General features: G+C 37.5%; 1 protein-coding gene across 2 annotated transcripts in view; it reads left to right on the top strand.

Annotated features, from left to right (window-relative positions):
- Positions 1–1,612: 1,612 nt before the first annotated feature.
- AFG1L (AFG1 like ATPase) overlaps positions 1,613–23,368 on the top strand; it is a 65,240-nt gene continuing 43,484 nt past the window's right edge. The window contains exons 1-5 of one of the 2 annotated variants that reach the window (XM_048079176.2): positions 1,615–1,770; positions 8,528–8,754; positions 17,415–17,466; positions 18,082–18,183; positions 19,446–19,576. In XM_048079176.2, coding sequence (XP_047935133.1) covers positions 1,692–1,770; positions 8,528–8,754; positions 17,415–17,466; positions 18,082–18,183; positions 19,446–19,576 — 591 coding nt within the window. In that variant the 5' untranslated portion in view covers positions 1,615–1,691. Of the gene's footprint in view, positions 1,771–8,527; positions 8,755–17,414; positions 17,467–18,081; positions 18,184–19,445; positions 19,577–23,368 lie in introns of both variants that reach the window. The other variant, XM_048079177.2, reaches the window with a different exon arrangement.

The following is a 23,368-nucleotide window of genomic DNA, read 5'->3' as shown; positions in this document are numbered from 1 at the left end:
TATCATGGCATTTCAAAGTTTGTGACATACAGAAGCATTGCAGAGAGTTTATTCAGTTAGGTAGAAGATGTCTGAACAGACACAAATGGGAAGTTTTTATATGCTGTCTTGGATAACAAGGTTAAACAGAGAATCTGTTAAGAAAAAAAAAACAGTGACAATTTAAATAAATCAGATGTTTTTGCTGAAGATTATGCTGTCATTTTCTCCAATTATTCTTGACATTTCACCCAATCGTATTGTGATCCGAGTTAATAATGGAAGAAAAAGAACAGCTCTTGTTGCCTTGTTTATTCTTTGTTCTGGAGGAGATAAGCTGTTTATAAAGATATTTGTTATTTAAATCACTTTTACTGAAGTTGTTTGTTTCCTTGTCTGAGATTCTAAAAATATTGCAACAATTGCGATGCATCTTTGAAATGTCTATTCACTTCACTATGATTTATACTGAAATTCATTCCTAAATGGGCACAGGTGTTGATAGCTGTAACGTGCTAGAATGAGTCAAAACCAATAAATGCTCAATAAAGGAAAGATGAAAGAAAATGCACTGAAAACAGCTCTTTTAAGATGTGATAAATTGGCATTTTAGTTCAACACTTAATTAGGTATGTAATATTGAAGATGTCTCTGGTGCAACTATGTATTTTAAAACAGCTGAACATGTTAGAATATAACTTCAACCGCTGTTAATATTTTCAAGATCATAAACATTATTTTTAAAATTAGCAATACAATTCAGCATAATTTACTTTTGTTTGCAATGAGTTCTTTAGTGCTTTGATGTGATATTTTGCTATACTCTTATTAAAACAAAAACTGTTGGAAGTGTTCTATAAAAATGACTCGTTCACTTTCTCATGTTGCGCTGAAATTTACTCTAGAATAAGTTATAGGAGTTCTGATGTTGCAAAGCCAAAAATAAATGAAAGTCTTTCATTTGTGCTTTTACCACAAGAAGACATTATTTATCTTTTTCTTGTGCACTCAGTAGTTAATATCTATTGAAGCCACATGCTTCAGAACACGCTTTTGGTGTGTTTCTGACAGGAATGGAGGGCCAGCTAGCAAACAGGCAAATATTATGATGAATGACTCCTGACTGCCAGTGCCCTTTCATGGCAGCGTATACTTTTTTTTTGCATCGTGTCTTTCTGTTAAAAAACCTTTATATAAAGTCCAAATGCAAGTGGGTGGACGAGGTAGTCAGCTACCTACCAGATGTGGATGCCTGCTCGCTTTCATGGAGCTCCCAAGGGCACCAAATGGGCACCTGAGGTGCTTCTGCCCAAGGAGAAGCCTTACTGTGGCTGGCCGTATGAGGCTCTGTCAGCATCTAGGTTTGGGAAATCTGCTTTTACGTTAATACATCTTGCGGTTGCAGTTTATATGTATGTTCACACGCATAAAAGTGATTGTACAGCTGTGTGTAGAGGGGATATGACTCTGACCAGGGATACTTCTCCGTTATGTTTTACAGCCCACTAATTTAAAGGGAAATAACACAAACTAGAAGTCATCAAAAAAAAAAAAAAAAAAAAAAAAAGAAAAAAAAAAGGAAAAAAAAAGACATTAAGCTGTGAGAATTGCTCCCAGCCGGGTCCACCGGCCTCTCCCTCAGGCGCCTCTCCCCGGGACTCCATTTCCCAGCGCTCCCCGCGCCCCCCCGCCGCCGAGGCCGCGCCGAGAAGATGGCGGCGCCCGTGTCGCCCTTGGTTACTGCGCGCTGCCTGCTGCGGGCTCGGGCGCGGGCCGCCGCCCTGCGGAGAGGTCGGTGCCGCCGGCCCCGCCGGGGGAGGGAGGGCGACCGCAGGGGGCTCGGCGACCGGGGGTGGGCAGGAGGGAGCCGGGATGGGGGGGGTGCAGGGCGAGCGCGACTTCTCCGGGAAGGGGACGTGCCGGTAACGGGAGCTGCGGGTGCCGGGCTCCGCCGCGGGAGCACAGCCCCGGGGCTCGCTGCGGTGACGGTGCCGCTGTGTGGGTACCTCCTGCCCCGCACGGGAGGGCAGCCCGGCCCGGGGCCTCGCTGCTGGGGCTACTGCAGGGGGAGCGCAGCCCTGCTGCACGGCCGGCGGGGCGAGGAGGGGGCGAGGAGCAGCCTTCCAGTGCCTAAAGGGGGTCTACAGGAAAGCCGGGGAGGGGCTCTGTCAGGGGGTGTAGGGAGAGGGCAAGGGGTAATGGCTTTAAAGTGAAAGAGGAGAAATTCTTCACTCAGAGGGTGGTGAGGCACTGGCACAGGCTGCCCAGAGAAGCTGTGGATGCCCCATCCCTGGAGGTGCTCAAGGCCAGGCTGGATGGGGCTTTGGGCAACCTGGTCTGGTGGGAGGTGTCCCTGCCCATGGCAGGGGGGTGGAGCTGGGTGGGCTTTGAGGTCCCTTCCACCCCAAACCACTCCGTGATTCTGTGATTTTAAATGTGTGTTGTGTTTATTGCTTGCACATCACCATTTTTAAAAAGTTGTCAGACCAAATCCAGTGGCTTTAGCCACAGTCCCATGCATCCATAACAGCATCCATATTAAAAGGGAAGGTAGTCTCTACATTTACTGTTTGAGAACATGTGCAGAGTGGCCAGCCACCACTACACTGACCTTGTTTTTATGATCACTGGTTTATAGTAATTTCTTTGATTTTAGGATTTGCTTACCGTGGTTCTGTACCTGTTCTTTAATTAAAAGACTTCACAAGTAATATTTGTGCAAACCCGTAGTTTCCCTGACAAGCTTTCATGACTTTCATTTCTAGCTGAGATTGTTAATTGGGCTGTGCATGGGAACAGTACAAGAAATCATATTTTCATAACAATAACACAGACGTCTGGGGAAAAATCAGAATTCTAGTTCTACTGTAACACTTATGTTTGTCAAGAAGTTTAAATAGTGAATATATATTCATATAATGCCCTAATGAATGGACTATAAGAAGGCTAAATAAGGGTTAAGTGATTCATCTAACGTCGTGTGAGAGGACAGTCTAAGTCCTTGTTCTTGTATCGTAGTTGCAAACTGATTTGGTCTGCTCATTTCAGCAGCTGTGTATTTAAGGACAGGGACAGTTTCTAAAAGTTGCTTTCTATTACAACACTCCCCACCCCCAAAATCCCTGTGTTTGTGAAAAGCTCTCAAGGCAGTATTCTGTCTGTGAAGCAGTAACGAAACAGATGCGATTTCTGGGTTGGCAGTGTGCCTTAACACTGTTCTAGCTTCTTGGTTGTGACCGTCAGTCAAGGTGGCAGTTGTGTGATTTTTATTTATTTATTTATATTGGGGTCATTAGCTTTGGTGCAGTTGTAACCCCAAGGGTGACATTGGTTTAGCTGCAGTGCTTGAACAACTAGTAATTGGAAGTATTTTCTGTCTTTAAGGCTAATAATGATTAACAACTATAGCAAAATATCATAGGAAGTGGTTAATTCTCTCTCTCTTGAGTCTTTCCAGTGTATTTTCTTCAGAATTTGCTGTAATGAAACACAATTTGTGAATGTAGGAGTAATTAGACAAATGTAACTATTCCTAATACTTTAAAAGGTCGATGTTGTCTTCTAGCCTTAAGCTCCATAAAGGAAAATTATTTCTGATCCTTCTCACGATACATACGTACAGAACAAAGGTTAAACGTGCTTTTTTCATAATCAATCCCTTGAAGGGTTTGTTTCAACTTTAATTTGCTTACAAAATTAATAATACATATTTACATGTGTACTGTATGTGACTGACACTGTAGTGAAGTGAATATCGTAATCTGAAGCTCGATTTACCTTTTGCAATAGGAATTGGGTTTCATTTGTTTAACCTTTGCTTCTTTAGCTGGATATTATGTATCTTTTCATGGTTTTCCTTTTTTATCTTTATATTTCTTTTATATGTAATTCCATTCAAGGTTCACGGTTCTAACAACATGTTTAAAAGATGCTTTGTTCAATAGCAGTAAGGGATCTTGCAGACCAAATTTTAATTGATCTGTGGAGTACGGCACTCTTTCTCTCTGAGTAATGAATAATCATTTTAAATGCACAAGATCTTTTTTTGCATACCTTTGAATTTATTAATGTCAGTTTTCAAGGTGTTGGCTTCTGCCCTCATAGACAGAAAAGGTGAAATTTGTCTTAGGGAAGCCCAGGTTCTTTTCCTACCCCCTCAAACACAGGAGAGACAAGGGCCTGCTAGGGGGTTTTGTCACGGGAATTCTCTTCCGATAGACGAGACATCACAGTTCAATACCTTTCATAACGAAATCCAGCTGCTAGGGGAGGAAAGAACAGATTTACCAGGGTGAGTGGTGTTTTTCTCAGTCACCCTTCTGTGCTCTCATCCTTCTGTCAAGATCAGTTTATGATATGCTACAACCCAGCTTCCATTTCAGATTGTCTTACATAAATAACTCTAGTGCCTGCCTCAGCTGTGAGTATTGCTCTCAGAAGCAGTGTCATTGAAACTCGCATGCCTTTTTCCTGTGCCGTCTCAGACTTAAGTTCTAAGTGGCAGTAGGAAAGCTCGACAACATACTGATTAATTTTTCAATTTGTTGCTTTTTTCCAGAGCAGAAGGTTTTTGGAGTTAAGAACGCTTTTTTTTTTTTATTTTAATTTTTCTGTGGGTACCTATCTTTGCAGTGATAAATGAATGCTACTTTATTGAAGGTATCTCAAGTAAGTCACTTTAAGGGAAATTTCTATAGTTTCAGATTGTCATTTCCATTAAGCACTTTAAATTAATTAAGTTTTTGTTGGCTTTGGTGATTTTTTTTTTCCTCTGGTTTCTCCAAGCAGGACCCTTTTTGTGTGTGTGTGTATCGCAGCAGGTCGTTATTGCAACTTGATCTGCGATGCTTGCATAGACAGGCAGAAAGGAAAATGCAAGCACCTAGTTTTGTGGCTTGAAGTAAAATGAGATTGGACTAATACTTATGTTTTAGGAACATCAATTCAAAGTTGCAAGCCAGTGGCAATTCTTAAATTATCATTGAGTTTTAGGCAAAATGTGAGAAAATCCAATGCTGTTGTGTAGCCTGGGGGTGGGAAAGATTATGGATAAACACATGGCTCTAGTTTTACATTGTTTTATGTAAAACTGAGTAATGAGTTACATTGAGCTTTTCTGTAGTCCTATCTAGAAAAATACATAAAAATAGAAAGTGGTTTCTCGTGTATGACATTTAAACATTCAAAAGGGAACTAATACAAGGAAGTAACGGTTTATGTAACGCGAATATGCGAAGTAGTAGGAGAGAAAGTGAGTTTTTGCAACGTAGGGAAGGCTGCTAGGATTAATGCACTGAATTGTAGTTAAGTGATTCCTAGTGAAGCAGTAGTTTTCCTGGTATGAAATTATGGAAGGTAATTGTCTGGTATTCCTCTGCTATATATTAAAATTTCTAAAAATTCTTTATCCATTCAGGGGTAGATTAGTAAGGAGCTTTAGTGGTGTGAATGGTTTTGCAGTGTGTCCCACAAAATCCAGTTTAGAATGGAAGACCCACATTTTTTCTTCCTCTCTATAGTTTATCACTTGAATAGCTGTCTTCTGTTCACTTAAAACCCCTACACACTTTATTTTCTTTCTAGGGACATCTGAATTTGCTTTGCAACTACACCTTTGAATTTAACTCTTAACCAGTTACTATGTGTCTGCCGGTACCCCCACCAGGTTTAAATCCTACCATTCAGTATTATTTTAGGAGAAGAGTGAGTAATTTGTGCCATGACACCCTCTGTCATCACTTGCACATACTGTTCATCTCTGTCATCTGTTAATGACGAAGTATTTTATTCCCATTCCCGGGATGGCTAGCTGTAAGTGCACGTAACCTGAGACAAAACCCACGCTTCTGAGAAGTCCTGCTCGTGTGCTCTGTCCATAGCCAGGAAAGTCATGAGCCACAAATGCTTTCTTGTCCCTAAGTGAGCTTTTATTTTTTTTTTTTTTCCCTTCCAATCTTGTGGTAAGCAGTAGGAGCTGGGGGCTTTATAGGTAGGTGCAATGGGGCACTGGCTGCCTCTTAGGGACGTCAAGCTCTGCGTGTTGTGAAGGCAACACGTGGTTTAGTTGTACAAATCACAGGACTGAGGTTGACTTTCTGTAGCAGTAAATGGTTGAAAAAATAAGATCGTCTATTTCTCAATGTCCCCACTTCTGTTTGGATGCAGGTCAGGTGTCACTGACCTGTTCCTGATGGATTTTTGTCAGACTTAATCTTAAAATTCTCTCTTCATCAGTTGGTCCATTCACTGCCTTAATTAAGTTTACCGTTTATTTCCTTTTTTCTTTACTCAGTACTGTTCATGTATCTGGAGATAGCTATGTGCTTTTCTTTAGTCTTCTGTAAAGGTTTTATTGAAATTTTTGCAATGAAAAAACTCTGAACTCAACTCTCTGAGATCTCTTCAGCTACGGGTGATCTAATTACTTTTAATTCATAGCGGTAACTCAGCTCCTTCAGGACAGAAGAACCTGGTGAAATTATTGACTACAGATGTAACGACTGACTTCCTTGCTTTGGAGAAACGAAGGTCTTACAATAAATAAATTAATGAAGTTACAATATAAAAGGATAAAATTGTTCAATTAAAACAAATTATCTGGGACAAGTTTAAACTCTTCTTCTGCCCCGTTGAGCCCTCTTATACCTCCTCTGTGGGGTGTGACCCATGGTTTAACAACTACTACTTTAAATAGTCTCCTCTCTCTCCGTTGATTTCGTACCTTTCATGAAATACGGTGAGAAAATAAGTGTGTTCCAGGGCAGATCATACCAGTATTGAATAGAACAGGGTTATTTCACGCGTGCTTATGTTTTGCCCCTTGTATGTGTATATACGCAAACACGCACACACACACACCTCGGAGTACTGTCTCCCATATGTAGTAGTGTCACGGTGATGTTTCGCTGTCAGTCTGTGATCCAGCATAGTCCTGGGTCTTTTTCTGCAGAGCTGCTCTTCAGCTGCTCGTTGTCTCTTAAGTTCGGTTATTTATCCCCCCTAAGCACAATTCCTGCTTTCACTATGTTCTGTTTGTATTAGGCTTTTTGTCCGGTTGGTCAGAACTGCCTTGCCTTCCAGAGTGTTTGCAACACCCCCGACTTGGTGTTACCTGCCAGCCCAGTCCATAAACTTTATTTTGCCCAATACAGGTCGTGAATGGAAATTCTGAAATGCACCAGGTTGGGATTCTGAGCTCTCTCTGAAACTGGATGGGAAACACGCATCTTGCTTAACTGTGGTACCCATTCATTACGTGTAGTTTTCCTAGCTTGTTTTGTACCTGCTCGAAAGTTATTTCACTTGAGTCTAACGTTCCTACTTTATATAGGAGAACACTGTGAGGCCCAAATACAGAGGTGTTAGTGCAATTAAGATGGTTTTCCTTTTTCCAAGTGTGTTATGTGGTCAGAGAGGAAAACTCCTTGCTCCTGAGGAGTTTGTGTTGCTTGTCATTTATCATGTTGTTATCTTAGGATTTTTTTTTTTTTTAAAAGCACTTATTTGTAATCATTCCAGTATTTTTCTGTGGTTTAGATCTGTGTTGACTGACCTGTGATTTTTCTGGATTTGTCTTTCTCTTTTTAAAGATCACAGTAGTTTCATTTTTTTGTGTGTGTTTTTGAACCTCACCCTCCATCCAGGAGGCCTGAAAGAAGACTGTTGGAGGCTGTTAATTTGCTTAGGGAGCTTACCTGAAGCATTTAAGGATGACTTTCAATGGATCTAGCAATGTTCAAATTATTTGACATTGTTCTGTCTGTTATGTGTTTTTCCAAATCTTGTTTCTTTTGTCGTTGGTACAAATTATGTTACTCATGATTATACTTAAGCTGTTAAATTACAGCATAAGCAACACCTTTTCATAAATGCCTTTTCAATGTATTCTACTGTTAGGGGTCTGATCTTACTGATTTAGCAAGCATTCTCTATAAGCTTGTTCTTTCATTCCTAGTTATATCTTATTTCAAGCCTGGTGATTGTGACTTATTTTTAAATTTAAACAATTTCTGCTTGGGCATGGTCCCGTCTCTTCTAAGTAGAAGATAATGCCAGCAAAGTGGGCTGTGGCATTGCAGGGCTTCACAGTTATTGGTTTGTTTACTGTGGTCTTTGACTCTTCGAATGTGCTTACAAAACTCATAGTTTGGTCTTGTTTGCTAGCTTTTAAACTGTCTCCTTCAGCCCACCTCTCTAAAGGATTAATCTATTCAGCAAAATGCACTCTGAGAGAATTTTTAAATGATTTTGCCCCAGTTTGCAACAGATATGTCAATGCTTCCCTTACAACAGCACATCCAAATTTTACCACCATTCCAGCAGGGATTTTTGTGTGTTTTTTCATTAATAAAAGTGTTAGGACATACTAAAGGTGTTTTGTAGTAAGAAGATTTAATGAAAAATAAAGGGGTAACGTACTCTAGTGGTTGTCTAGGTAAGTAATGTATGTCAGCCTTTGCAAGAACTGTTAACAATGTGTGGTTTTTATGAATATAAGAAGGTACTTCTCCTAACTTCTCTATTAACAAGTCTACTTTTCGTTTTACAGCGTACACAAGTCAGGTGGCAGATGAGAAGACAGTCCCTGGTACTCTTACAGATGCTAACGCTAGAGCCTTGTTGGTTTGCAGTGGACCTTTGGAACATTACGACTTTCTGATTAAACAAGAAGAGCTGAGGAATGATGAGCAGCAAAGAAGAGTTGTGCAGCACCTGCAAAAGTTGCACGAGAGCCTTAAAGGCTACACCATCAGTTCAAAAAATCTTCTCTCAAAGGTGGGATTTATAAAGATGATAAATATTTTTTCTAATTTTTATTTGCTCATAAGAATGTGCTTAAAACCACAAATTGCTGTCATTAACTTGAGTCTTACTTTTGCAGCTGCGTCTTTAAAGGTAGATTGTTGTTCATGTTTGGTTCTCTGTTCTTTATTTTTCTGATCTGTAAAATTCCAGTGGCATGCTACCAGCAAACAAATGTTATTGAAATAATTCTGAAAGAAAATCTTGTATGGTTATGGTTATGTCTGCATTTCCCAAAATGTTATTTGCCTGTAGGAGAGGGTAGCTTAGGCTAGAGTTTTTGCTCTCAAGCGCTGGCATAGCATATGTGTTTGGGTTACAGACACTGAACGTTGATGTGTTGTGTCGTGACAAATGTTCCATGCATATAAGTGAAATCAGCCAGCAGAATCTAAATAATCCAAGTTAAATAATTCAGCTCTGCAAAATGTTATAATATAGATCTGACATGACTTCAAAAATAAAGATTTAGAAAAAAATCTGGCCAGTGTTGGTAGTCTTCAGCTGGGGGGCTAAGAAAAGAAGGCAAGAGGTGTGATCTGCTCCCCAGATGTATTTTTGGGGTCTTCTTTTAAAAGAAGCATTAACAAAATTAACATTTTTTAATGTTAGAAGAAGCATTAACAAGAAATAAGGCGTACACCTGTCCTACAGAGCATTAGCAACCTCAGTGCCTTAGCATTATTACTGCTGCGTGCCTGCTGTTGCACTTCTGTAACTTTTTCCGGGAGTATTTGATGCAATATTTTCCAGAGCTGCGTTGGCAGTACTTTTCTTGTCTTGTTCTCATGCTGTTATTCTTGTACTGTTGCTCTTGTGACCTTGCACCTGCAAATTCTGTTAGTGTTGTTATGGCGGGTTCTCATGGGAAGCAACTAGAACTGGTGTGAGAATGACTTCTCTTCCCCTGCTTTCCTTGCCTCTTGTTTTGTAGACTTTAGTTTAGATACCAGAAAGTCAAACATAGTGCACAGCAAAGTAGATAAGTCTTTAAATACTTGATAAATGTTAGCCAGTGATAGATGTTCACAGAAGCTGAATGACCAGTGAAGGTGCAGCGTTTGCACCTGATTAGCATACTCCTGTCAGCACAGAGTCATAAATAGGAGTGGGGGACACAACTGGGCATTTGAGTGAGTCTGATGAAAATGGTATCATGATGGGGGAAAGAAGCATAGAAAAACACTAATTGCCATTATTGTCTCGTTTGCTTTCCTGGCCTCTTGCACTCGGGAAATATGTCCTGTGTCAACAGCTTCACTACTCTTCCCAGCCAGTCACTGGGAGTTTTGTGTTCTTTTTCTCTATTGCATGACTTTTGCTTTTATTTTTTTCCATTAAAAGTAACTTTCACTGTTACAGTCAATGTATGTCGTCAGCTTCAGGATGAGTTAATAAATCTCCACAGCAGCCTCTCTCAGTATCCATTATGCAACACACCTCATCTCATGGGCATAAAACTGTTTGTGTAACTATTGGACTTCTTAACTATATACTTGCCATTGAAACCGCAAATTCACCAATTGCCTGGCACAAATACTGTATTTTGTTTGCGTGGCAAGCTTAAATGGTGTAGCATGAAATCCGAGGAGCCAAAACCTGCAGGGCCTAGATACATCTAAATGACGTGCTGTCCTCTACCTTTTAGATACCAAACTACAAGTTACCAATCTAAGGTTCTTGAAATATATACTAGCTTCAAGGAGTTAAAAAAGCAGAGAAGAGAATATTACTATGAGAACAAGTATTACACCAGTAGAAGTACCTGTTTCAAATAGGCAAGTGCAGCAGGGTACAGAGCCTTGGGACACAGTGCTCATTTATCAGTCTGCCTCTGGTATCCAGTGAAAACTTCAGGCTCATACTTGCAGATGGATATCATGTATCTGCTAATCATATGCTTGACTGAAAATACCGCAAATGTCTTCCTGCCTCCTGACGAAAGGAAGCAGACTAGACACCTAGGAAGGAGCTCTTTTTTGTTGATCATAGAATCATAAAGATTGGAAAAGACCTCCAAGATCATCTACTCCAACTGTGATATACAGAGAGAAGAAACCTGGATGAGAAGTAATTCCAAGAACAGAAGAAAGACACTCTGGAAGGAAAAACACGAGAGTGGTTAATTAAAGGAAGCAAAGTGCTAAGGCAAGTTGGTTCCTAGAGGGCAAGGAGTATGTCTTCGGAAGTTCTGTTCTGAAATAAGTTAATCCAGCTTTGAGCAGGGAGTTTGACCATGTAGTCTCCTGAGGTCCCTTCCAACATAAGCGATTCAATAATTTTGATTTAGGTAAGGGGTTTGTAGCCAAGCAATTGTTTGGAGGATATTTTTACCTTCTCCAGCTGGTACATTAGCTCCTCACATTACTTACCTTTTTACTTAGCCAGCTGGTCAAAAGAGCTTATTCTCCTGCTATGTTTAGCGCTCGTGCAGCCTCACCTTGAAGACTGTGTGCGGTTCTGGGCTCCACTGTATAAAAAGGATGTTAAAACCCTTGAAAGCATCCAGTCCAACAAAGCTGGTAAAAGGGCTGGAAGGCAGGTCTCTATGAGTAGAGGCTGAGGACAGGCAGGTTTGTCTAGTCTGGAGAAGAGGAGGTTCTCTGCAACCTCCCATGTTGTCTTATGTCTTTATAGGCTAACTCTCGAGTCTAAACAAGACTCTTTGTTGACTGTGAGCAAGTATTGAAGAAAAGAGAAATTTGCTGTTTCAAAAGTGGTTATTGCTTATCTTTGTTATCCAAAGCAATATTGTGGCATGCCTGAAAGAAAACTGTTTTCCTTTGGTTGTAACGAGTTCAAGCTGGATTCATAAACCTCTTTTGCTGGTGTGACGTAGGCAAATTATTTCAATAAGTGTGATCTAACAGGCCAGAGATTTATGTCCGAAGGATGTTTAATGTGAGAAGTTGTTCTTTTTCTTTCTTTTCTCTAGACTTCATCTTAAGCTTTGGCATTGGGCTCATAAGCTCTTAAATCAGATGTTTTAAAACTATCTGCAGACCCTGTTCCCGACTAAAAGAGAATGTTGCTCAAAAGGATACCGGTCATTTGGCTTGCTCCCGTGTTCTTTTGGGCATACTGCCAAGCTTTTATCCATTTTCATTCTGTAGAGGAGTGACAGAGGAATGATCAGTAGGCTAGCATTTTGATCTTTTCTGGTAAACTGTTTTGGATATTCTTTTCTAAAAGCTCTGCCTTTGAGAATAACTTGGAGAGCTGACTCGAGTTAACTGGAGTGCTGTGAATCATCGTAGTTGTTAGAGCAGGTGTCTCCTAATGGTTTGTAGATCAACCATTATGTGGGTTTGTTTACTGTTTCTTTGATTGGGAAGCATGTAAAGTGAAGCTTTCTTTACTGCTGAGAACAAAGTAATACTAATCTTACTGTATTTAGGAGATTGTGATGGCACTTTTGTCCTTGTGTAGCAGCAGAGCTAACCACAATGAAGTCATCTAACTGACCCTTTCCTAAAAGGAAAAAGTCAAATGCCATTGCTTTAGGGTGAGGATGTGGATTTCCACTAGTTCCTCCAAAGCAGTCCTCTCATTGCTTCTGTTCCATTCTTTAATTTCAACCAGCTTTTAGACATTGTGATACCTGCCAAATAATTTTGCCTTCAATGAGAATCATAGAATCATTAAGGTTGGAAAAGACCTCCAAGATCATCTGGTCCAACCACCCCACCCCCACCAATGTCACCCACTAAACCAGGTCCAACCTTTCCTTGAACACCCCCAGGGACGGTGACTCCACCACTTCCCCGGGCAACCCGTTCCAATGCCTGACTGCTCTTTCTCAGAAGAAATGTATTTTAAGTTGAGAACTTTTTGCAACTGAGTGCAACTGTTAAATCAATTACACATAGTAGCTTGAGGTCTTGCGTTTTCAGGAGATTTCTAGAAACTTGACTAACCTACTTTTAGTGTGAAATCTTCAAGGTTGAGAAGAATCTACTGCCACTTCTTAGGAGTATAAGAAAAAAAATAAGATGCACAGCATTTCAAGCACGCTCATTTTTCCGAGTTCTGGCATTGAAGAGGATGTGGTTGAGAGGTCGCAGTGAAAAGAAAAAAAGGGGGGGAGAAGAGAGGGGGAAGGAGGGAAAATAGTTGTCAACCTCTTCTTGGGTCTGACACTCGCTAGCTCATTACCTCAAATGTAAAGTACTCTGCTAAACTGAGTTATTCCAGTAGAAATTTACTGTACTTAGGAGTAATTAAAAGAATGGTTTGCTTTGCTTGTATTTATTGTCACCTTTTATCTAAATAGTTTTGTTTACTATAAACAGTAAAAGTAGGATTAGGGAACAAATATTGATATTAGATATAATAGAAGCGTTTCAATATTTATCTGAGAGACTTACATCAATTCACAGGCAAAATGTCTCTAAGCAGTTTTTGGGGAAATAACAGCTGCTTCCTTTATGATAGTAAAACTGTATTTGTTTTATTTTGGTATAGTATCTTTTGGGCATCAGTTTAGAATGAATTTAAAGGGAAAAACAATTAGTGTGTTGCTGCAAATCAAGTATGCTTCTGTTTTTCAAAATTATTACTCAAATTTGAACAATGACTTTGATCTTCAACTTGGTGAAAGCACGGCCTTGTATGTTGAGATATTTTGAGATCCTCTGAATTGAAGTTCAAGGCCATAAGAGTTTCCATAGATGTTTCAGATCTCTAGCTTTTCAAAATAATACCAATTGGGACATCTTAAGAGTTGTTGAGTTGCTGTACTAATGACTTGAAATAAGCTCAATTATAAGTGAGGTCATGTTTTGAAAAGAGGTACGAACAATAGTAAATGCCATCCAAGACCTTGAAAATGTCTTCAGCTGCAACAGCAACCAAAAAGAAGGTCTGCAAGAGTGGGAGAAAGAGGCAGTTTCGTTAGCGTTTTTTGTGTATGGATTTTTTTTGTTTGTTTCTGTTTTGGTGTGGTTGGTTGATTGGTTTTTTGTTTGTTAGTTTTCTAAGTGCCGTCTGGATACTTGTCTCTTGAATTTTGCATATTTTAATTAACCACCTTAACACTGACATGGGTTTTCAATTAAAAGTTTCTCAGATCAGTGTGAAATATTCCCAGGAACTGAGTTGTTTTCTTTTGGTGTCTGAGGCAGGCAATATGGGAGAAGGTGGGAAGATGTTGCACGTTATCAAATACGCAGAAGAAAAAATAGCAAGTTGTCAGTTTTAAGATGTTTTAGTGAATATAATTCCGTAGAGGAGAGAGGATACTAATTGACTGAAGTTCAAACAAGATAAATCTGATGTGATGGAGTCAAAGCAAGGCATTCAGTTACAAAAACAGGAATGTAGAAAATGTTTTGAAAGTGGAGAAGAAAATTCCCTAAGTCTGGGGACACAGATGCGTATGTTTTATGATAGAATAGCAAATATTCTAGCATATGAATGATATATATATATATATATATATATGTGTGTGTATATATATATATATAAAGCCAGTTAACTGATCTATAAAAAGAAAAAAGGTTCCTGCTGTAAGCATGTTCTAATGATGATGAAGCTCAGTGAAACACTGAAGTTATGACTTTTTAGGTTACTTAAAAGAATATTATGGGAGTGAAGAATCTTGGAGGACTGGAGGGTATTGACACATTAGTAGTGATGCCTTTATTTGAAAGGATGTGGTAGAGCATTCAAAACATACATTTAAAGATTTATATAATCTTATAATTAATGTTATTTTAATTAATAATTATTATTAATCTAATTTTATAATTCTCTCCTTCAAACTCAAATTCTGTGTATCCCTTAAAGTCTTTGGTTTTGTGCACTTTAAATATAAACTTTAACATTCTTAAATCTTATCACTCTGGCAAAAACAGTGATGTCAGGCAATTGAATACTGACGGGTCAAATATACCTCAGGATTATAGGGAAGTGGGGGATGAGGAGAAGCTCAATGACTTTGTCTTCTGTCTCCCACTCTTCCCCCATTCCTCCATGAAACAGACACATCAGTCCTTGTTTTAGGGGAGCTGGAGGATCTTCTGCATTAGATTTCCCTCCTGTTTTTTCTTTTGGAGTGTGGGTTTCAGTGGAACCAAGATCAGTCTACTGCCTTCTTCACTCTCAAGTACTGCTGGCTTTCTTGACTGCTTTCTGTGGTCTCAAGTGAGCCAACAGCATTGACTGGATTTTATCAGAAATCCTAGTCAAACTTGATCTTTTCCTTGTGCAATTTCCAGGCTTCAGGAGATGCATGAGAATCATTAACTTAAAAAAAAAAAAAAAAAAAGTCAATTTTAGGATCATGTAGAATAGCTTGAAACCTGTAGGGTGTCTGGGTTTCAGAATTAGAAATCAACTGATCGAGTTTATATATGTACATATTGTATCCTTTAATAAGAAAAAGTAAAAGTACAGTTGATTGGAAAATATATCTATCTAAAATTGCTCTAAAGTTTTAGTGTTATACAATACCTGACAGGATTGAGAAAATGAGCATCCTAAGTGGTAATAGTGTCACTTCTGTCAGAAGTATACAGAAGATAATTTTACTTGAAAATAAAATATTGCCTACGAATGTCTTTAAATTGCTCAAAGATGATTTGCTTTTAGAGTTTATCAGCTTCAGCAAATGTATTCAGGTCTGCCACATTATCCCTCCTATTTTTTAAGGAATCAGATACCACTTAACAATTGTCATCTTCACAAAAAATAGTATTTTTTTTCTACTTTAAATCAGCCAGGAATTGATTTAGACTTTAAGGAGTCCAAGCCATTTTATTTGCTTCCTTTAGCCAAAAAACAAACCAAAATCCTTTACTGCAGCATTTTTCTAGAAATGGTAACTATTAAGAGTGAGAATAAAACATACTTAAAAAGGAAAACTTTAAGATTATTAAATGTAATTAATAAATATATTACAATTTTTAGAAGGGTATAAAAATATAGGCATTACTACTTGTTCTAGTCATATAATCTTTACAAAAACAGGTAAAGCAGTACTGTAAGCACTGATTTATTTTCTGAGTCTTAGGAAAAGCTGCATACCTCATACTCATGCTGTCTTTTTATGTAATAAATTTTATGATAGTATTTTACTTTGTTAAAATGCATGTTATTAATCTTAAAAATAAAGAAAATTTTATGTCTCTGATACACAGCAAACAAAGGAGAAATGGAAAAAATCTAACTTTGAGAATTAGTTTCAATGAGTGCAAGCTCTTAAAAAGTGTACACAGAAATATGTACATCAATTAAATTGTCTTGCTATGCTTTCAAAGCTCTAGCAAGTAGCTGCAGCCATGTCTATTAATGGAACTGTTTCAGAACATCTGAAACCCTGTTCAGCCACAGATTGATGATACACATTTTTGATTATCTATTAATGTAGCTCTAAATTAGATCTGTAAGTGGGTCTTATATAAGAGTTATTCTTGCATGTTTTCTGAATAAACTGGTTCTGTAGACCTGAGACATTATCCATCTATCTTTGGTCATGTATTTTCTTCCATATTTAATTAGTGTTTTGCTACTGACTCCCTCATTTCTTTAACATGGTGCTGTATTTTGAAAAGCGCTTTAGATTCAAGTTGTTTAGCAATTATCCAGCTCCAAATGAGACTACAGGGTTGTAATTTTAATTTTCCTTTGTTTTGGCTCAGCTCATATAACTCTGAAAGTGGAACACTTTAACCTTATACTCTTGTGTGATGATTTTGTGGATGTCAGTTCTGTTTCATGAATTTGATGAGATTTTTTTAAGACTTCACAATTTTTTAGAAACTGTTTCTTTACAGAGTTTTACTTGGAAGTGTCTATGCATATGACCGTCGTCCTAGGGTGGGAGAGGAAGACTGTTTCAAATTGGAGTATTGAGTCTATTGCAGATATTTCCATAAAAATACGTATATAGTAAAACAGAATAAATAATCAGCTGTCATAACATATGTCCGGAGTAATGTTAAGAGGTTAAAACTTCTTAACCAGTATTAATAAAGATAAAACTCAGTTGAGAAAATGTTTATTAAAATGAGTAATTTGAACACAACCTTTAATTTGTGTGTGTATAAATGCATATTTAAAATGATATATTTTAACTGTGCATCCATTGGTTTAAATCATGTTTAGAACAGATAATTCTGCATTTAAGATTCAAAGTAGAGAGAAAGGGGACCTAGAATATTTTCTGTCTTTGTCATGTTGATTTTCTAAATTCTAAATGTTTATATCTTAAGTAAAGCTGGTATATACAACATACATCTGCAATTCCTGTGGTAGTGCTTTATTTTATATCCTTTTTTCTGAGCTTGTTTGAGGGAAGAAGGTTTATTTTGATCATGAAGTATTGGGAAACATTTAATCACTTTTCTGTGTGTTCTAGTTATTAAAAAAATGGACTAGGGATGGAGATATTTTCACAATGATCTAAAAAAAAAACAATAACGTGTGTATTTGCCTTTTTTTTAACAAAATTCACAGAAATACAACATTAGATTGCTTATCAATTCTGAGCTAATAATTTATTCAAGGTTATACTTTGCTGGCTATTCCTACTCAGGTAGTTAAATGTAGCTACTTGATTACTTTATCACAGTTATGTGCTTGCTTTCATTGTGCACCATGTTTGTATTTATTTTTCTTTTCTTGATTTGCAGCTCTTTGCAAAAAACAAACCTCCAAAAGGTCTTTATGTCTATGGAGATGTTGGTAAGTTTCAGCTGCATCAATTCCAATGGAATTTTATCTAAACGTGTGTTCATGCAAATTCTGAAGTATCTAAAAAGTTGAAAATTATGTAGCATTTTTCTTTAATTATTTTTCCAAGATTCATTTTCTTCCAGAATATGATGTTAATTAACCCAATTACACCTTAGAAGATTGGAAGCTGTTTAATTATCATACACCACCTTGTATACATTTTTTCAGTGTTACCTACTCACTAATATTTAAGAATGCAATTTAAGAATTTGAAAAGCAACTTGGGGGGGAGTGGATCAGGGAGAGAATGTTTACGTTCTAATTACAACCGTCTAGAGTGAAAAAGCTTTTCAAGTGAAAACGTTGTTTTCTGGATGCCTATGGAGCCATTTGTGCAACCTTTCAGTCAACGCTGTATAGATCAAAATGGAACAATAACAAAGCAGTATTTTTGGGTTTTTGAACATGAAATATAACCTTTCTTCCCCAACAGTCTGGCTTTGTACTTATTTTGTGGAAGAGTATAGTTTCATTAGTTCAAAGCTAATGACCAATCATTATTGTAATCAGTACATACTGTTCTTAAATTAACTACCCATTGGGTGTGGTTTTTTTTATTTGAAGGTACAGGGAAGACAATGGTGATGGACATGTTCTATTCTCATTTAGAAGTAGAAAGGAAAAAGAGAGTCCATTTTCATGGCTTCATGCTAGATGTGCACCAGAGTAAGTGCAGATACTGGTATTTACAACAATTTTATGAACTATGGTAACTATGAAAAAGCCTGTCTCATCTTCGGGTGTGTAGTATACAATGTAATTTTATTTAAGTTTCTAAGAAAAAAAGAAATAAGCTAGAGGATTTTAGCAGTGTTTGCCATACTGGAGTAGATATTAATTGCATACTATTTCTCAAGTATCTTCTCAAATGTCTTGTATACCAGATTGTATAGAAAATTGCATGTATGTTTAGGATTAAATCCTTATCTAGATATTCTTCAGTTACTGGTTAGCTTACATGCAGTCTGAGGAAGGCAGCTGCTGAAAATGAATGATAAAACAGAAAGTAATGTGATGCTGTCACTCAAAAGGACAGATAAGTGTAAATGCTACATCATAGTCTTTTTCTGTGATGGATCATGATTCAGAGACAACTAAATCAGTGAAGATGAATACTGTGAAATTGTTAGTGAATTATGCTACAATTTACAAGTATTGTGACAGCTGCCTTTTTCTTGGAAGGCTTTCATTGGCATAAACAACTTCTGCCCCTTTTACTGCCCTTGTTTTTTTATCACCATTGGGTCACTGTTGAGATTTTCTGTTTCTTGTCACTAGTGCTCTACTTCATTAAATTTTAACAAAGCTGGCTTCTTACTTTGACCTTAGTTTGCCAAATGTTTTTCGTAGGCTGATGGAATGCAATCTATGGCATTAAAGTATGTATGTAATAACTTTATATCAGCATCATCTAGTTTACATTGTAAAATATAACTGCATTAACTTTGTCTGAGTTTTTTTAACTAAATGCATTCTAAGTATACCTCCAGAGCATGCGATGCACAGAGCTCTGCCACTCATTTGTAAACACTGAAAGGATTTTTTTATACTCACAAGATGATTAGGACAGAAAATGTCAAATTATGAAGTGAAACTGAAGCTAAGGTCATGAACTGGAGCAAGATAGAACTGTAATTTATATCAGTTTTAAGAATAAGGTTCTAGGCGTTTGGTATTAGTATTCAGGGGTTCTGTGATTTTTATTTTTCATGTTTCTTAGCAAGAATATAGAAATCACAATCTCTGTGGTTTTAGTAGTTGCCTGGATGTGGTTGAAAACAATGGTTTTTCCCTCTTGAAGTTAGAAGAAATGTGAAGTTTTTTTCTTTTAACCGCATTGGGTTGCTTTTTATTAGTTAAATAACTTTGTTTTCCATATTTTACAAAAGTATGAGAAATATTTATTCTCTTACGTCTTATCAACTCAGGAATACATCGCCTTAAGCAGAGCTTGCCAAAAAGAAAGCCAGGACTTATGGCCAAATCATATGACCCTATTGCACCAGTAGCAGAGGAAATAAGCGAAGAGGCTTCTCTCTTATGTTTTGATGAATTTCAGGTAAGAAATCAGAGGTTACTCCTTGGCTTTTAAGGGAAACTTAATGATGTTACTGTTAATCTTAAAAATATGATATTTGTTACTACTTGTATAGTATTTGAGTTACTGGCCAGAAGTGTAATGTGGAAGTTCAAGAGCAGAAGTGATTTCACGGTTCTGAAGATGGTGTTATTTTTTTATTTTTCCAGGATAGAATATACAAGTTACCTCTGTAGTTAGTGCTCACACTAGTGGGTAATAATTAACGTTTAGGCTCATAAGTGCTTCAGGACAGGAGCTGTCATCTTAAAATGAGTCTGTACAGTGCCAGGACAGTAGTCACCTGATACATGGTTGGCATGCCTGGTTGGTCTTTACTGTGGTTCATATAGAGGAACAAAATGGTCTCACTGCAATTAAGGACATGGAAATAACATATTAATTTCAATCTAAATTCTTTCCTAGAGTTACTGGAGACTTTGGAGTGTCAGTGTCAAATTTTATCAGTGTGATGTACATTTTAGGAAACTTCTGTTGAATTAAATGTGAAAACTAAAAATGAAGTGATAAAATGGTCTTTGCCCAAACTAGCTTGGTTGATTCATTTGTTTTATGTGGCTTGTGAATTTTGTTTTAAGGACATCACAAATTTAATCATAGAGTTGCTTTATATTTTTTTTTTTTTTCTGAGAGCATTTACTAAGCAGCTCGATTAGCTGAGATTTTGAATTCCAAGAGAAACTGCAGGGGAAGAGGAGAACAGATCTGTGTTGTTTCTCAAATCATCACTAGTAGAAGAATCATCTATTGACTGTAAATCTTATGCATTATGCTCTTAAATTAGCATATAACTGAAATGGATAGAGCAATTTTGATCTCCTAGCTACTATTTATAGCCTATGCACAAAAGAAGATAACTAGTTTATGATCAGCTCCCATGAAGGGGATTTTTTTTCAGCTTGTTAAGTAGTAGGTGTTTTTGGTTTTAAGTTACTTCTGCATTTTGCAGCAAGGGATAATCCTTTGACCTGTGGTTTCAGGATGCGTGGGGTCATTGCAGTCTCGTTTGAAAATGTTTAATAAAAAGTTGTCTTAGAGTTATATTTTGCAGTGTTTCAGTGTGTTAAAAGAATGTTTTCCTGATCCACTTCTCAATTATGAGCATCAAATGTATTTTGTCAGAATACTTTCTCTAAAATAAGTTGACTTTCTCAGAACCAATTCAAATCGTTATGCCAGAATTTATTGCCCAAAAACCAAATGCTGCAGATTGTGGTTTGGTTTTGATCTTTGCTTTTGGCTTTGCTTGTTTAGAGTAAAACTTGTAACAACAAAGTTTAAGAATAAGTAAATTCTAACTGCAGTTCTCATGGGTTTCTCATAATTAAAAAAAAAAAAAGGGCAATTTTGAATGCTGTGTAGGCGTACATACAGTTGGACATATGTGGAGGTATGGTATGTCTGCCTATACCAGTCACTATATGTGATACCTGGTGCTACCAGTTCAAGTAGGAGGCAGATATATGTCTGTTGAACGTGCCTTTCTTTCCTCTTGTAAAAGACTGGTCTTTTCAAGCTGTTTTATTCACAGACGAGATCATTATCGTTGTCTTCTATTTGTTTTAATGTCAATCTTTTTTTCTGTCATCTGAAAAAAATGGAGCTGTACAAGTCTTAAAATTTCTTTAATATGGAGTGGTTTGCACTTTTTTTCTATCACTTGTCAACAACCTTTGTGTGTATTCTAGTTGTATGCTTGCATTAGTGAACAACATGTGAACTCATTCATGGATTGAACAGAGCACGGTTTGACTTTTGATGGTGCAGGTTTTCTTCAGCTTTGAATGCAGTGCTTTTTTTCTGATTTCAAACGCTGGCTGCTGTTTGATCACTTAAGATGTGTTTTAGCTAGTCAATAGGAATGCTGGGCTTCCAAAGCTCACAGTACAAAGTCAAAATACACAGACAGTTGTATTAACACCATAAAGAAATGGGAAGGTTTGGAGTGGGACAGGAAGAGATTTACTGTCATGACAAAAAATGCTTGAATGGTTCATAGAGGCATCTTTGCTAACAGGAGTACAGTTTATTAGTGTAAATATGTGATTTTCTGTATAAATGTCCACTGCTTTCATATACTGATGTTGCTGCGTTTGCATATTGTCTGTCACCCGTAACACATTTTAAAGAGAGACACTGGTAATTTTAGTGTCCAAGTTGATTGCCTGCTCCCCCTGCTGACTTGCTTGAGGTACAGCAACCACTTCAGTTGTAAAAATCACCTTGTGTAGAATACTTCTGTTGGGGGGTCACAGTTGGGAAAATAAGCGTAAGAAATACGCATCGAAATGTATTTCCAAGACTCTGCATTCTTACGTGATTTTTAATGAAAGTATTTGTTCTTGATGTACCAATGGTCTACATTCACAGATCTCTGAGTAGCTGTTTGTTTTTTTTTTTTGGCTGATCTTCTGTAGCATCAAATGCTAGGAAGGCTTGGCCTGCTGAAGAATAGGAGGCCCAGTTTTCAGAGAGTTTTTGGAAGGCACTGAATTTGGAATAAGAAACCTTCTGCTTAAATACTCAAAGTAGCAGGAAGAGCAGTTCAGAGTGACAAACCTAACACTGATAATCCAACTCAGGACTTTATTTGATTTTCAGTTGATTTTCCCAGTGAAACTAATGGCCCGATTTCACTACAACAAATTTATTTATATTTAAAGAATTGCTAGATTAAAATAAAACTGGAAAGAGCTGAAAGGTCCGATCATACGCTGTTCTGACTTGCGGACAAAGCTACTGTCTATTTTGGTAGGTGGGAAGTCAAGTTGAGTCTGTAAATTCCTTGACAAAACGCTTGTGCTTTGAGGAAATATCAGGAACACTATTGAGATTTGCTGGAACACGTCAGGTTTCTTTCAAATACCTGTTGGAAAAAAAGGAGCATAAGCTGTATTTACGTAAAGATCAGACACAGACAAGTGATTCTGTAACAGTGACAGCAAAAAGTAATGTTAGTGCTCATATTTCAGATGAAACCAAATGTAGAAGTTCAAAAGACAAAAAAAAAAAAGTACTGCTGAGGTTTCAAATTCCTCTTTGACAGTGGGCTAAAGAAAACAGAAGTACGCTGAAGTGAGTCATGTTGCCTAGAGAAACCTCAAACAAATGGAGAGTTGTTTGACAAAATGACTTATACAAATATTTCAGGATGCCACGAGGTGTTCCAAAATTGTATTTAACAACAAAAAAGAAAACTCCTAAAATGTTACCTTTTGCAAATACTGTGTGATAGCCAGCACGTTAGAGATGACATGAAGCTTCTGAGCTTGTCCATGCCAAAGCTGGTGTTGTATCAGCATTTACCTGAGGTGCATGCTCTCAGGTTAAAACATTGCTTCTTGTTATTGATCTTTGTCACGCCGTGTACTATAAATGTTAGTCCTTTTTTTTTAAACCACAGAAGTCTTGAACCATTCAAAAAAATGTGTGCTCATTTAAAACAACAGAATTGAATTAACCCATTTGTAATTATAATTTTCATGTTTCAGAACATAGAGGTTGGCCAATATAATGAGAGTAGTCATTGTTTAGTGATCAAATAACTCCACACAGGTAATTAGAAGCTCTAATTTTGCCATGCAACTGTAAGCTATGGTAGTTGGTATTGGTAATGAAAACAGGATCTGCACTTCTTGGTGTGCTGAATGATGATACAGTGCTAGTATTTATGTACCATCAGTACCACTTAGACGTTAACCAAACTACAATTTAGGGAGTTTTTACTAACCTACATGCTATTAAAAGCCTCTA

Source organism: Anser cygnoides, chromosome 3, assembly GCF_040182565.1.
Source record: "Anser cygnoides isolate HZ-2024a breed goose chromosome 3, Taihu_goose_T2T_genome, whole genome shotgun sequence".
Classification (NCBI taxonomy): domain Eukaryota; kingdom Metazoa; phylum Chordata; class Aves; order Anseriformes; family Anatidae; genus Anser; species Anser cygnoides.
This window is presented reverse-complemented; position numbering and strand designations above follow the sequence as displayed.